This window comes from Ctenopharyngodon idella, chromosome 19, assembly GCF_019924925.1.
Source record: "Ctenopharyngodon idella isolate HZGC_01 chromosome 19, HZGC01, whole genome shotgun sequence".
Taxonomy (NCBI): domain Eukaryota; kingdom Metazoa; phylum Chordata; class Actinopteri; order Cypriniformes; family Xenocyprididae; genus Ctenopharyngodon; species Ctenopharyngodon idella.
Genome location: NC_067238.1, coordinates 6492941 through 6509503, shown reverse-complemented (window position 1 = coordinate 6509503; position 16563 = coordinate 6492941). Strand labels below are relative to the sequence as shown.

Genomic DNA, 16563 nt, shown 5'->3' with positions numbered 1-16563 from the left:
GGGGATTACAAATCCCCACCTTTCCTGATGTGGTGATGTGATTGGGTCACAGCATTCCAGGTGTCCGTCCCTTAACACGCCCACCTTTCATCCTGTGAAACTTGTTGTATTGTCCCAAAATACACAGTTAAATAAAACAATGTCTTTAGGACCTTGGAAATGCTTTATTTCTTTTTCAAACCTTTCTCAAAGTCCTTGTCCTCTCCTGGCTCAGGCTGGCTCCTGGCTCGATTGCTCCTGTCTGCCTCGCTGCTCAGATTGGTTTGCGTTTGTAACTCCGTATAACTTTGTTTTGAATCTCTTTTATTCATTGTTGCTTTTTTTTTATTTATTTTTTTTATTATTTTTTTTTTATTACCTTATATGTAATATTGCCTACCACACTAATCTGACGTCGCTAGCTTGTAATCTTTGAATCTAAATCGCTGTTACAACGCATTTGCATTTGCAGCGCTAGCTTGTTAACTTGTTAACAGTCTCTCACGCGCTCCTTTTCCAACGCGTTCTTCAAACAGCTGTGGTAAGTCGGATCAGTCTACAAACACGGTGAGTCATGTCATCCTCTCCCAGCATTGCTACCTGTTCCATTTGCCACATGTTTACCATAGCTCTCTCTGTCAGCGACGAGGGATTTACATGTCATAAATGTAGGGAAATAGTCAGGCTGACAGAGAGAATCTCAGAATTAGAGACACGCATCCAAACTTTAATCGAGGATAGTAAGAATGCAAGGGCTTCAGATACTGTTTTGGATGCGACTAGCTTAGTGAACTCTGTACATTGTTCGGTTCCGGCTGTAGAGCCTGCGCAGCAGGGCACTTGGGTAACGGTGAGGCGGCCTAGCCACGGAAAACACCACTCTTCCGTTCCAATAAGAACATCAAACAGGTTCTCCCCACTCAGTGATACACCCACTGAGAATCCTGTTGAAAGTGCCCTAGTTATTGGCGATTCTATTACACGGAACGTGAAAATAGAGACACCAGCCACCATAGTCACATGTTTGCCGGGAGCCAGAGCACCTGACATCAAAGCAAATTTAAAAGTGCTGGCTAATGCTAATCGTAAATACTCTAAGATTATTATTCACGTCGGCACTAATGATGTTCGACTTCGCCAGTCGGAGATCACTAAAATTAACATTAAAGAGGTGTGTGAACTCGCAAGTACAATGTCAGGAGAAGTAATTTGCTCTGGCCCCCTTCCTGTTCGTCGGAGTAATGCGATAGTTAGCAGACTATCATCACTCAATGGCTGGCTGTCTAAGTGGTGTCCGCAAAATAATATAGGTTTCATAGACAATTGGAAAAGTTTTTGGGGCAGACCTGACCTGTTGAAAAGAGATGGTATTCATCCCTCCCGGGATGGTGCTGCTCTTCTCTCTAGTAATATGGCACATAGTCTTAGAACTGAAACATGACAAACTGGGGCCCAAGTCAGGAAGCAGACAGACTGGCTAAACCGACCGTCTGCTAGCTGCCTCACGTTACAGAAGTCAGAAAATTCAGATAACTCCCAACACATAGAAACACTTACACCTAGATATTTTCAAATAGAGACTGTGTCTGTACCCCGAATTAGTAAAAGCAAAAAACTTCCAAACTCATTTAATGGTAAAAATTTAATTGATGTTCAACAAATAAAAAATAGAGATAATAATGCTAAACAAATGATAAAACTCGGGTTGTTAAATATTAGATCCCTTTCTTCAAAATCACTTATTGTTAATGATATTATCAAAGATAATAATCTAGATGTGCTGTGTTTGACAGAAACTTGGCTAAAACCGGACGATTACATTACTTTAAATGAGTCTAGTCCTCAAGGTTATGATTATCGACACAATGCCCATCAGAAAGGCAAAGGGGGAGGTGTTGCTGTAATCTATAGTAATATTTACAGTATTAGTCAAAAGTCTTTCAAATATAATTCCTTCGAAGTAATGGTACTTTACGTAACATTATGTAGGTTGACATTTGTGCTGGCTACTGTATACAGGCCACCAGGACACCATACAGACTTTATCAAAGAATTTGCTGATTTTCTGTCAGAGTTAGTATTGGCTGCAGATAAAGTCCTTGTTGTTGGTGATTTTAATATCCATGTAGATAATAAGAAAGACGCATTAGGATTGGCATTTGCAGATATTCTAAACTCTATTGGTGTTAGACAACATGTGTCAGGACCTACTCATTGTCGTAATCATACTTTAGATCTAATATTGTCACATGGAATCAATATTGATGCTGTTGAAATTCTGCAGCAGAGTGACAACATCTCAGATCATTATCTAGTCTCGTGTATACTACATTTAGTCAAGGCAGCTAAACTGCCTCCATGCCATAAATATGGTAGAACCATCACTTCTACCACTAAAGATCGCTTTATAAATAATCTTCCTGATCAGTTTCATCGCCTTAGCATACCAGAAAGCTTAGAAGACCTCGATGTTGTAACAGAAACTATTGCCTCTGTCTTTTCCAGCACATTAGACTCAGTTGCTCCTTTGCGCTTAAAAAAGATTAAGGAAATTAATCCAATGCCATGGTACAATGAGCACACTCGGGCCCTAAAGTTAGCAGCCAGAAAAATGGAGCGCAACTGGAAGAAAACAAAACTAGAAGTATTTCGCATTTCGTGGAGAGAGAGAATGATTGAGTACAGAAAGGCCTTAAAATCTGCTAGATCTGCTTATTTTTCAAAACTTGTAGAAGAAAATAAACACAACCCTAGGTATTTATTTGATACAGTGGCTAAATTAACAAGAAATAAAGCTTCAACTTCTGATGTTTCCAAAGAGCACAGCAGTAATGACTTTATGAACTTCTTTACTTGCAAGATTGATAATATTAGAGAAAAAATTATAACCATGCAACCGTCTATTACAGTATCGCGTCAGATAGTGCATTGTAGTGTCTCTGAGGAAAAATTCAGTTCATTTACTGATTTAGGAGAGGAAGAATTGTCTAAACTTGTTAAATCATCAAAATCAACAACATGTATGTTAGACCCTATACCGACTAAGCTATTGAAAGAAATGCTTCCAGAGGTTATAGATCCTCTTCTTAATATCGTCAATTCATCTTTATCACTAGGATACGTACCGAAAACTTTTAAGCTGGCTATTATTAAACCTCTTATTAAAAAACCACAACTTGATCCTAGAGAATTAGTCAATTACAGGCCGATCTCAAATCTCACTTTTCTGTCAAAAATACTAGAAAAGGTAGTATCATCACAACTATGTTCCTTTTTAGAAAGAAATAGTATCTGTGAGGATTTCCAGTCAGGATTTAGACCGTACCATAGTACTGAGACTGCTCTCATTAGAGTTACTAATGATTTGCTCTTATCATCAGATCGTGGTTGTATCTCTCTATTAGTGTTACTGGATCTTAGTGCTGCTTTTGATACTATTGATCACAATATTCTTTTAAATAGACTCCAAAATTATGTTGGCATTAGTGGAATTGCATTGGCATGGTTCAAATCATACTTATCTGACCATTATCAGTCTGTAGTAGTAAACGAAGAGATGTCATATCGATCACAAGTTCAATATGGAGTACCGCAAGGCTCAGTACTAGGACCGTTGCTGTTCACTCTGTACATGCTACCCTTGGGAGATATCATTAGGAAGCATGGCGTTAGTTTTCACTGTTACGCTGATGATACTCAGCTCTATATTTCTTCGCGCCCTGACGAAACTTACCAATTCACAAAATTAACAGAATGCATAGCTGATATAAAAAATTGGATGACCAGTAATTTCCTACTACTAAATTCAGAAAAAACAGAGATTCTAATTTTTGGACCAAAAACTTCTTCACGTAATAACCTAGAATACTGTCTAACACTTGATGGCTGCTCTGTTAAGTCTTCGTCATCTCTTAGGAACCTGGGTGTGCTCTTTGATACCAATCTTTCATTTAAAGGCCATGTTACTAGCATCTGTAAAACCGCATTCTTCCATCTTAAAAATATATCTAAACTACGACATATGCTCTCAATGAAAAATGCAGAACAGTTAGTTCATGCGTTCATGACCTCAAGGCTAGATTACTGTAACGCTCTACTGGGTGGTTGTTCTGCTCGCCTGATAAATAAACTACAGCTCGTACAAAATGCAGCAGCTAGAGTTCTTACTAGAACTAGGAAGTATGACCATATTAGCCCAGTTCTGTTAACACTGCATTGGCTTCCTGTTAAACATCGTATAGATTTTAAAATCTTGCTAATTACTTACAAAGCACTAAATGGTTTAGCTCCCCAGTACCTGAGCGAGCTCCTAATTCATTATAGTCCTTCACGTCTATTGCGATCTCAGAATTCTGGCCAGCTGATATAACCTAGAATATCAAAATCAACCGCAGGCGGTAGATCCTTCTCCTATTTGGCACCTAAACTCTGGAACAATCTTCCTAACATTGTTCGGGAAGCAGACACACTCTGTCAGTTTAAATCTAGACTAAAAACGCATTTCTTTAACCTGGCATACACATAACACATTACCAATTTATATTTTCAAATCTGTTAAAGGATTATTAGGCTGCATAAATTAGGTCAGCCGGAACCGGGAACACTTCCTATAACACCTGATGTACTCGTTACATCAGAAGAAGAATGGCATCTACGCTAATATTAGTCTTTCTGGTTATCCCGAGGTTCACCGTAGTCCACCGGATCCAGGCTGTATCCAGGTGAGACCAAGGACCTGCGCCTTGACACGACCACAACGCAGCCCTGAAGTATCAGCAGAGATTGAGTCAACTAGATCATCCACTCTGAGGGCCTCATCAACACGACAGCCACGACACAGTTCCTCAACAGCCGTGATGAATACAATCCTCAATTGGATGGAACTGGAATAAATACTTTGAATGTTGCGATCCTGTCAGACTTATGATAGCTACCTGAATCGTAACAAAGCACTGTTGGCCAGAGGAGAACTGGCCCCCCGACTAAGCCTGGTTTCTCCCAAGGTTTTTTTTCTCCATTTAAACACCTATTTGCCACTTGTCTGCCACCTGATGTCACCTGATGGAGTTTGGGTTCCTTGCCGCTGTCGCCTTTGGCTTGCTTAGTTGGGGACACTTGACATTTGACTTGACATTTGATATTCAACAGTGCTTTGATCTGCCTGCATTGACACTATTCTTTTAAGAGCTGCTGTGCAGCCAAATAATGTACCAGTTATCAATGTAAAGCTGCTTTGACACAATCTACATTGTAAAAAGCGCTATATAAATAAAGGTGACTTGACTTGACTTGTGGCAGTGTTCTGAACTCGTGGAGTCCAAACTTGATGTGGGTGCAGTTGCATTGGCTTTTATTCCAGGTGTGGTTTCCACTGTCTATGCACAGTTTCCTGGATGAGTAAAAGGATGTAAAGGACATGTTCCTTACAGTATTACTGTCCATTTTTGGTGATTTCAAGCCAATATGTTTAGAAAATGTCTTTCTTTCTGAGCATTTCTTTGTTCTTGCTATGCTCTAGCCAGAACCAGTTTGGCAGCCCTAGGAGTCCATGCTCATTCACACCTTGAACTCAGGCATGGACAGCTGAGGTGAACAAAGGCAACTCATGATGAGATTAGCCTATCATCAATGGGCCATTGATGTCATCTTTCCTGTCCTCCACCTTTGGCAGTTCTGATTACAATAGTCATTTAGTTGAGGGCGTTGAGGGTCCTATCAGACTCTTTTGTATTAATCAAAGTGGGACTTCTCTAGAAAACTCTAGCATCAATGCGTGGACCATTTGTACATGAGCATAGTTCACAATTTGGTGAAGTGTGTGGCTCTCCACAGCATGCACCATCATTTCACTCTCACTCCTGAAGTCTACACACTGTCCCCCCCCATCCCAAGATGGATGTGGTATAATGGCAATCATCGTAGTCAGAAGTGTAAAATACACCTGTTCACAGCTGTCCCCTTCTCTTGGCAGATCTGGGAGTTCTCCTATGACCGGAACTGTTAATTCAAAGTCATGAAAAGATCTGTTGATCAAGTACCCTAAAGGAGTGGGAATGGGAATATCACATCTTGTGAGATTCTGTACAAACAGGTATGATGAGCAGTAATTAATCTCAAGTTGGGTGTTGCCACTAACTGAGAGACCTATATCGTGGAATTGGACAGAGGGCTGGAAAATTGTGAGTTTAGCATTTTGCAGATCTTGGCCCTTTCTGAAGACCAATTTGACTGGGACACCTGCTGTCCGTGCGGGTACCACTACATCAAATTCGTTCACCAACTGACAAGTTTGGGGAATGGTTTGATTAGACATCATCTGACTAGCATCACCGGACAGCACATTTGGACCAATGTCTGCACGGGACCACAACGTCTGGAGAACAGTGTCTAACTGGACTCCTAACATTACTAATACATCAGAGCCGATGCATACTGAGGGCTTTGGGTCAGGTACCACAAGCATGCAATGGGTGAATTGCTTATGACCTAGTTTGAGAGAGGCAGAGCAGATTCCAACACTCTTAAATGGGAATGCCAGAAGGCCACTGGTAAGCCACAGTTTCTGTTTCTTTTCTATCAGAGGAGTCATGCCAGGTCGCTCGAGCAGTAGTTGGTACAACTGTTTGCTAATGGCTGACTTCTCTGACAGAAAAACAACAACAGTACCCTTGACATCCATGTCGTTAACCTGGGTGCCATCTACCACCTGTGGACAATACACTTCTGCATTACAAGGTTCCAGAGTGCATAAGAATGCATCTCTCTTCTCCAGCACCTGTGTGGGAGTTTTGGCCAGTTTTCTTGGGGTGCTTCTGCTGACTGAGGTTTAACAGCCTGCTGAAGGGTTTCCCCCCTACCTTCAGGCTCTTCCCCCCCACCCAATGAGGTACACGCTGGACGGAGGTGAAGAGGGGTCCCGGTCTAATCATGCTTTTGATGGCGGGTCCCTGTCTTTCTTGGAGGATTTCTCTTTGGACTCTCGGTCCTTCAGAACCTCAACTAGCATACGATGCATTTCTGCTAAGTTCACCTGATCCCTTTCTGCTTTTTCACTTTCACTTGCCTTGCTTTGCTGGCTGAACCATTTGGGATTATCCCCAGGTCTCCTGAGCCTTTCTCCCTGTAGCACATGTCTACTGCTTTTGAATTCTCTGTCACATGAGGGCTTAAGGCCTTTGACACGCTGTTTGAAGTCATTAGGCTTTGACTGAGAAGAGTAGCCACGGCTACCAGCAGACTCACTTCTGGGTTGAGGGAGCTCTGATCCTTCTAACTCAAGAGGAGCCTCACTGACATTTCTAAGCTCAAACATGTGGGTACCTGGTTCTCTGTCGCTTTTGTCTGTGCTTACCTTCTCATTCTCCCAGGCTCTCATTGCAAGCTGTCTTAACTCTGCTGCAGACATGCAATCAACATTGACAAGAAGTGAAAGGGGTTTCTTGATGGCTGGATGCAGGTTACTTATAAACATGCTTTTAAACATTACATCTTCCACTGCCCTAGGGGAGTCAGTGCCAGCAAAGTATACTCTACATAAACGCTCATAATATTCTCTCTGTGTTTCATAGCGGTTTTGTCTGATCTGCAAAGCAGAGAGATGAGAGGCAGATGGATTCTGATACATTGTGTATTCAGCTCTCAGAGCCCTACACATTTCATAATAGTTTTCAGCAACAGCAGGATTCTGTCGTTCCATAAAGCCATGGACAGACCGTGAGGTTGTCTTTCTCAGGAGGAGGAGCTTATCTGTCATAGTGGCTTCTGGAATGTAGGACAGAGCATAGTTAACATCTTTAAGATATAACTCTATGTTGCTACCAGGGGAATCAGGGTTAAACACCTCAATGTCTCATGCCAATTCCCTAAGTTGACGCAGTCGGCTATCTCTAGCTAACATTGAGCTTGGAGGTTCATAAGAGAAGTGAGCAGGTCTTCCCCAGGTCGGAGAGTCAAACGCTGCTTTATGGAAATGATAAGGGCTAGCATCTGTGGCTTGGCGGCCAGTAATTACGGGTTCGCTACTCTGCTGGTAGCGCCGTCCCCGTGCTAGATTATCATACAGGGGGTCCCTGGCCATTGAACCAAACAGGCTGAAACGCACACTTTGTGGTTCGGGCAGCTCATAACGGGTATCTCCCTCTATATTCAATTCTTTCAACCTTCTCCCTATTTCCTCAAATCTTCGCTCAGCAATGTCAGGTTTGTTTGGCCACTCCAGGACCCTAACAGTAGCTCTGTTGTGACTGTGTTGAAAGTCTCTCAACTGGTCAATTTCTCTGCCTAACTCTTCCCTAAGCTGGGCTTGGACACATTTGGAATCATGTAGCTGTCGCTTAAACATTTCCGCTTGTTCACGAGTATCAGCATAAAGCCTTCTCTTCATTTCTAGATCAGGTCTCAAACTAGAAATTTCAGACAATGCAGCTCTTAATTCTGCCTTTACTTCAGTTTTGCTTGTTTTCACGGCAAATAACTCATCTGCCTTGGCCGATAAGTCTTGCAGAGTTTGTGCCAGCTCTGTTTGCAGAGTGGCAGTATCCGCATCTTGGCGGTCTACTACAGAAGGTGGACCGGAGTGTCCTTCCTTAAGTTCCCTGAGCTCCTTTTCAGCTTCTAGGTACTTATCATTTAGCTTTCTAGCTTCGGCTTCCTGATCATGGACAATACATTGTAAGTCCTCTTTTTCTGCTCACAGACTATCAGCTTCAGCCCTTAGCTGGTCATTTTCTTTACGCAGCTCAGCAAGCTCACTCTTAAGGTCCTCTATTCTCAAATCTCTATTTTGATATGATCACGGGCAATGTTTACTTTATCAACAGCTTGCGCTAGCTGGGCTGCCCAGTGTAATTCTAAACTAGAGAGCAATTTAATCAGCTTGTCACCCTTTGGGGTTTTGGATGCTGTTTCAGATACTAGCTCATCTGTTTTCTGGCTAATTTCATCATAGTCTAGACCATGAAGTGTTTCTACGTACCCTGGATTAACGCCACTGGTAAGGTCTACTACCAGCTGTTCAGGCGTTGTTAATTCAGCCAATTGGTTAACAGAAACCTTGCTATGTTACACTCAGCTGCCTTTTAAAAGTACTGATAACCTTTGTTACAGCTGGTCACACAAAGAAGCAGAGGGTACGATGCTAGCTTTGAATTGTCGGTGGGTATTGACCTCTTCCGACAGGTTTCACGAAGAAACAATAATGCAATATTATAGACTTACTAGGTACATACGCCCTATGCTATGTTTAGCAACAATATGGCAAATGCTCACAAGTAACAGTGTTTGCCAAGGCTATGTTTTTCCTGACAAAGGAATTTTTTTTTGTTATTGCTAGCTTTTAAGTTGCCGGCGGGTTTTGACCCCTTCCAACAAGTTTCACAAAGTAACAATAAAGCAATATTATACTATACTTACTAGGTACTTACTAGGTACATATGCCCTATGCTATACTTAGCAATTAAATAGTCACTACTCAAGAGTTACAGTCTGCCAATGCTACCGGTTCCTGATACAGGAAAATTACCAGATCTATACCAACACACAATGATCCACAGACTAGCCAAACTCTGTACTTGCCAAACAAACCCTATCCGTAAACAGTACTGTGAATGTGAGTGGAGAAAACTATCAATCAGGTCTGCAGGGAACCACAAACTGATAATAAATTCTGTAGTCGGAGCTGGTAAGCTCTACAGAAACTTGGTTTCCTTTTAACCCTCTGGAGTCTGAGGCTGATTTGGGGCCCTGGAGAAGTTTTGACATGCCCTGGCATTTGTGCTTTTTTCAGTTGTTCATAAACATATTAATGGAAAAGGTGTCATTACACTGTATTCAGCACGAACTAGGCTACCATAATATGTGAGCAACATGTATGTACATGTTTGTATTTTTGAAGGAATAACGTTTATGCGTGGTTATTGAAAAAAAACAAAAAACTTAAGTCACTGAAATAAGGCCAAAAAGCAAATATTATATATGTGTTCACAAGACTTCTGGGTATTGGAGGCTTTAGACTAGAATTTTTGCTTCAAAATGATGTAAAAATGATCCTGCCTACTTGTTCATATAAAACAATAGAGAGATTTAAATTTTCTAAGACACTTTTTGTCAAGAAACACAGTATGCATGGAGGCGTGAATCTTCATGAATAATGCCGTGATTCACACCTGAGGAGACAAAAGATCCGCATAATGACCTGCTTAATGACCCCGCATAATGAGCCCTTTCAGTCAGGTAGGCTATGTGAAAAAAAACTCTGATAACAGGATTACATCAGCTATTGTATTAAAGTTAATATAATGTCAACTCTTGACAAAAAAAAACATGATTTTTGTGATCTCATGCATGCACGTATTATTGCACATCATGTGAAGAAAATTTTGTATAGGTCTATTATAGTTTAAATTACAGTACCAGTCAAAAGATTGGACGCATTACTATTATGTTTTTAAAAGAAGTCTCAAGTCTCAAACCAAATAATGGTTTTCTATTTCAATATACTTTAAAATATAATGTATTTCTGCGATGCAATGCGTCTGAACATTCATGTTACCTCTATGGCATTTCATATAGACTTTTAGCTTAAAAGCATGCACATTTGGAGAAATAATGATGGATTCTCATATGTTTATGTCAATTTTCTATACAGAGGAGTAATATTTATTCAATATTTATTGTCATCACTATGAGCGCTGGATACTGTGTTTTCAATTCATACTTGCAGCCGGAGGGCACTCTGTGCACATTTAGTCCACAAATTACTCTAATGAAGAACAGGTCTACCATGTGACATTCCAGGAACTAACAGAGGCTTCCAGTGATCGCTATAATCATGGCTATAACATGCAGATAAACACTTTTGAAGATAATAAATACACGATTGCGACAATGTATACATGTATTGCCTCAGAATTTGCGTCTGAATAGCGCTCGCTCCGTGGGCATGGCCGCATTAGCGGATAATGAGCTGACTCACGGACGTCTGACATGTCTCTGTTTTCATACAGATTACATAAACAGAGAATTTTTGTTTTCGATTTGACTTACATGATTTAAAACCTGACATTTCAACGTTTCTTTAGACACAAGTCTCATTTTTGTGTCATTAGTATTCACTAAGTTACAGTTCATTTTCTCAGAACTATCAGATTGGACTTCGTTCAGAGGGAGACGACAGATCACACATCATGTTAGTTTTCTTTATTTTGCAAAAAGCACAACATTTTATTTTTACTCTGAGTGTACACAAATAAAAGAAGACATTCTATAGTTTCAATTGATATATTACTTATGTCTCTATGATAAAAAATGGAATATTTTAATTCTGTTTTGCTGCAATGTGAAAAAAATCCTGCAAAATGCGCCGGCGCGTTACCCGACTCCAGAGTGTTAAAGCTTTACTCTTCTTATCTTTCTGTGTTTTCAGTTGTAATGACAAACAAAAGGCTTGTTTCAATCTAAGCTCGCCTCACACGGGGCACCAAAAATGTAGTGATTTTGGATTAGCCTCACATGAGGGCACCACAAATGTAGTTATTTATGGTCTTAAATATTAATATTTTGTATTAATATTAATATTGAGTCAGATGATTCCTTCCAATATTTTCGGGGCACCAGTCAGGATTCTCGCCTTGACAATAAAGACCAATCATGAAAGATTGTTGATTGAAATAGAATTTTATAAATTGGAGGAAGTTTATCATCTGACCAATCTGAAGGATTTAGTGAGATTCGGGCGAGCTTGTAGAGCCTCTGATTATCAACACAAGAATGACACAGTTTGCAATAAGTGAATTTATTAACAATGAGATATACAAGAAAATGGCATTTCCTTAGCAGTTTAGGAAAATGACTAAACTGCTAAGGAAAAATTGAATCAATAATCAAACAGAAACTACAAACAACAACACAAATGGATGTTAACAAAACTGAATGCCAAGTAGATGAGCAACGGATTGGACGAAGCAATGAATGGGTAATTAGCAGTCTAGTCAAAATAGGGAGTCAATTGTGGTCTTTCTGGATGCTGGTATTAAAAATAGTAAATAAGCATTTACTATGAATACAGATAACGTGTCTAATGTATCTATCTGTATACGCTGACCCTAGATAAACAGTCTCTACACAAATAGCAATCTCATTTAGCAATAACCTAATGCCAAGGCCTTTGGGAAAAGGTTTGGTTAGCTTATATTTACGTTTCACTTGGTCGGGTGATCAGTCCGGGAATGGGAAACGTTGTCACTGGTATCCTTCCGTGTGAAGTGGGAGACTGGATTTCTTTCCAACAGCTGCAGAGCTGCACTGAGTGCTGGAGGTCTTTGTGTAATCCAGAGAACTGTAGGTCAGATGGTGGTCGGTCTGTAGGATTTCTGTAGGTTGGAGGTACTTGAGTTATGCAGGTCAGGAGTCAAAGTCCTCTGCAGAAGCACTTGAGCTGCTTGAAGATCCATGCGGTGAAAAGTTTACTCGCAAGAGTCTCACCTTGGTCATGCTGTTGTTCTTCCCTCATCAGGTCAGAAACTCAGAACGAGGGTTTGTTCAATTGGGGAAGCTTTTATTCCTTCCTGTTGGGGAGGGGATTACACATCCCCACCTTTCCTGATGTGGTGATATGATTGGGTCACAGCATTCTAGGTGTCCGTCCCTTAACACGCCCACCTTTCATCCTGTGAAATTTGTTGTATTGTCCCAAAATACACAGTTAAATAAAACAATGTCTTTAGGACCTTGGAAATGCTTTATTTCTTTTTCAAACCTTTCTCAAAGTCCTTGTGGCAGTGTTCTGAACTCGTAGAGTCCAAACTCGATGTGAATTGGTTGAGGTATCACACTTCTGTTTCGGTGGGTGCAGTTGCATTGGCTTTTATTCCAGGTGTGGTTTCCACTGTGTATGCACAGTTTCCTGGATGAGTAAAAGGATGTATAGGACATGTTCCTTACAGTATTCCTGTCCATTTTTGGTGATTTCAAGCCAATTTGTTTAGAAAATGTCTTTCTTTCTGAGCATTTCTTTGTTCTTGCTGTGCTCTAGCCAGAACCAGTTTGGCAGCCCTAGGAGTCCATGGTCATTCACACCTTGAACTCAGGCATGGACGGCTGAGGTGAACAAAGGCAACTCGTGATGAGATTAGCCTATCATCAATGGGCCGTTGATGTCATCTTTCCTGTCCTCCACCTTTGGCAGTTCTGATAACAATAGTCATTTAGTTGAGGGCATTGAGGGTCCTATCAGACTCTTTTGTATTAATTAAAGTGGGACAAAAGAATGTCTGTTGTGAAGCTCTGGTGCCATCACGTCTGTTGTTCACTACAACACAAACAGTAAAAATGGATACCATGTTCTGGGGATATGCATGTTAATTTATAGAACAGTCTGTCTATCCATTAATGCAGGAAGGCCTGTTTTCAGGCTTTGAATGTCTTCCCTATGGCCTGACTCACAGTGACTAAACTATGCATCGGCTTGCATAGTTTCAGCTTGTAAAACCATGGCAACCAGTTTTATTACCTTGGGGGTCAGACACCTTAACTTGCATTCAGTGAGGGTGTTAAGAATATTTGTTAAATAAAACAAATATTTGGGTCTGATTTATCTCAGTCGTTACACTTGCTAGACAGTCTTATTCTAACAGTTTATGCTAAAAAGGACTTTAGCCTACAAGCATCCAAAGGACTGGACTAGGAAGGACACAGCCTCACTAGAATGCAGCCTTCCATATTAGAGAAGCACCCTAAAAGTCCATGAAAAAGACCAACTGTCATATGCGCGTACTTGTGTTGGCTTGGCTTAAATGTCAGCAAGTTATGTATCATCACGTAAGTATGTTGTAAACCTAGCGAAAAAAGAAAGTGCTTCAGAACACATTTGTGTCACGCTTCACAGCGTGCTGATGCACATGCTTGCATTATGTACTCCCGGAGATGGATTATTTTGCAACACTTTACAATAAGGTTTCATTAGTAAACATTGGTTAGATACTTTAGTTAACATTAACTAAGATTTAACAATACTTCTACTGCATTTATTAATCTTAGTTAATGTTAATTTCAACATTTACAATACGTCATTAAAATCAAATGTTGTATATGTTAACATTAGTTAATTCACTGTGAGCTAACATGAACAATCAATGAACAGCTGGATTTTTATTAACTAACCTTAACAAAGATTACTAAATTCTGTAACAATGCTCATTGTTAGTTCATGTTAGTTAATACATTAACTTATGTTAACAAATGAGACCTTTTTGTAAACAGTGACCATTATTTTTATAAAAATGTTTGTTTGTGTTTATGTGAATAAAAAGTCTGGGCAGCTTGTGGGTGAGAAAATGATGGGAGAATTTTCATTTTTGGGTGGAGTGTTGCTTTAAGGAAGATGTATGAAGAGAAAAATGGTATTAAATGAATTGAACTACTGTACTCATTTCAATATATTAAAGTTTCTGTACTTCTTATTTTGATAAAATTTTTCTGAATGTTATTTTAAAGCATACATGTACATAAATACATTTTACAGCCATCTTCAAACTTGCCTTATTTATGTATACATATATATTTTGCTTATAGACTACTTGAAGAGGGCAAAGTGGTGGAAGCTGATAAATGTAAGGATGAAATAGAAGAGAAACAACGTGACAGACGCAAGGCAATGGCCAAAAGGGGTGAAAAGCATGTTCCACGTTTCTTTATGTGAGTTCCAGTGTTTATCCCATATTAATGTGAATTTTTTTTTTTTTTTTTTCCTTTTTTTTTTCCTGGTTCTAACTCTCTCCTGGTAATATACACATCAATTCATTAATCCCTCAAGTATATATTTATGTCAGAGGGCAACATAATATATTAATGGAATATTTTTCAGATATTATACATTTTTAAAAATAGCCATGATCTTCTGCATTTTCAGAATGAATCAACACAGATGATCAACTAAATTCATTCAGGTGTAATTGTAAATGCCTTAATTAAAACAATGTACAAATATTTCTCTTTCATCAGAAAAACCCTAGATCATGCTGGAAGAGAGGTGTGGGTGACAAATGGCACTTACTGGAAGATTCGAGAAAATCCAGGATTTGCCAGCACTGAAAATCTGGATTTGTGGTGTTGAAGATATTGGTGAAGTCCTGCGATTTTTGACATCCCAGTATTCTGTTAACAGAACTCATGGATTTTGGCATATCATTGCATTTAGTGTATGTATATAATTATATTTTATGTAACACTTGTGAATTTTAGTACATGATAAAGACTTTGTTCAAAGGCAGTGTAGGAATGGAGTTTTGGTGCCTTTAAATATGAATTGTGATATTCCTCAAGCCATACATCCCTCCTTTTTACTGATGATTTAAAAATAGGTTTGTGTCAATCAAAAATATTCTCCATATTATGTGTAAGGAATATATTTCTTAAAAATATAGTTCCTTCTTTCTTTCTTTCTTTCTTTTTTTTCTTTTTTTCTTTCTTTTTTAAATAAGTCTGAAAATAGTTTTTATTGAATAATATGTTCTAATGTCAAGAAGTATGATATACATAATAGTAGAATTAATTCCTCCCAGACAGTAATAGACTTTGGGATGTTACACTAAGGGACATGTACTGATTAAATATTAACATATTCATCTTAGCTAACTATAGTGATTTAATTGAGAATGTTTTAAGTTTTCCATTTCAATAGACCTGTATGTATAAGTAATGCTTGTCTATACTGTTTGCTGTAAGTTATGCTTTTTAATGAATAGATTTAATTATGTCTGATAGAAAATGTTGCACAATCAAAAATACTTTTTGTTAGGTAATTGCTCAAAATGTAGTTAACAATGAAACAATGAATGTTTCTTTTTGGATTTATCTACTGAAAATTTTTGTGAAAAGTGTAATTGGGTTATGTGCAACTTCTTGTATTATTTCATTTCCAGTTAGATGAGACTTGAATAAATATTACATTTGAACACACGTTTGCACTTGTATTTGCTATCCAAAGAAGCATTTAAGCATGACATTTTCAGAAGCAGATGATGTGATGTCAACAACCAAAAAATAACTGCAGAAGACCTTCAACAAATTCAATGTTATAGCATTGGTTTTGGTTTGACAAAACTAAACAAAATGCAACCTGGTTTAAGCTGCACCACGACACTTGCCATAGACCTTAGTCAGAGAAGTGCCATGTTTCATTTTTGACAGAAATGAAAACAAGGCTGCAAGGAATCAGTATTTGTACATTATTTTTTCCACATGTTGCTATGGTATACTGGAAAACAATGCTAACCATCTTATTTTTTTTTTTAGATTTAGGCTTTTATTGACAATAACATTCAATATATGCAGAGAGTCAATATTTACAGTGTTGACCCTTCTTCATAACCTCTGCAATTTGCTTTGGCTACTGGATATCAGCTTCTAGACTGATGGTGATACATTCTTGGTGATACATTGTTAATGCTCAGAGCTGATCACAATTTGTTGGCCTCTGCTTGTATACTCTGTTTTTGAGGACTGACCACAGGTTCTCTATGGGATTGAGATCCATGAAGTTGCCTGACCACGGATCCAAAATTTCAATGTAATGATCTCCGAGCCACT

General features: G+C 39.1%; 1 protein-coding gene across 10 annotated transcripts in view; it reads left to right on the top strand.

Moving 5' to 3' along the window:
* LOC127501072 (oxysterol-binding protein-related protein 7-like) overlaps positions 1-15929 on the top strand; it is a 198859-nt gene extending 182930 nt beyond the window's left edge. For 8 of the 10 annotated variants that reach the window (XM_051872834.1, XM_051872837.1, XM_051872835.1 and 5 more), the window contains 2 exons: positions 14548-14670; positions 14977-15929. In XM_051872834.1, the coding sequence (XP_051728794.1) occupies positions 14548-14670; positions 14977-15088 (235 nt within the window). In that variant the 3' untranslated portion in view covers positions 15089-15929. Of the gene's footprint in view, positions 1-14547; positions 14671-14976 lie in introns of those variants that run through there. The other 2 variants (XM_051872838.1, XM_051872836.1) reach the window with 1 other exon arrangement.
* Positions 15930-16563: the final 634 nt, after the last annotated feature.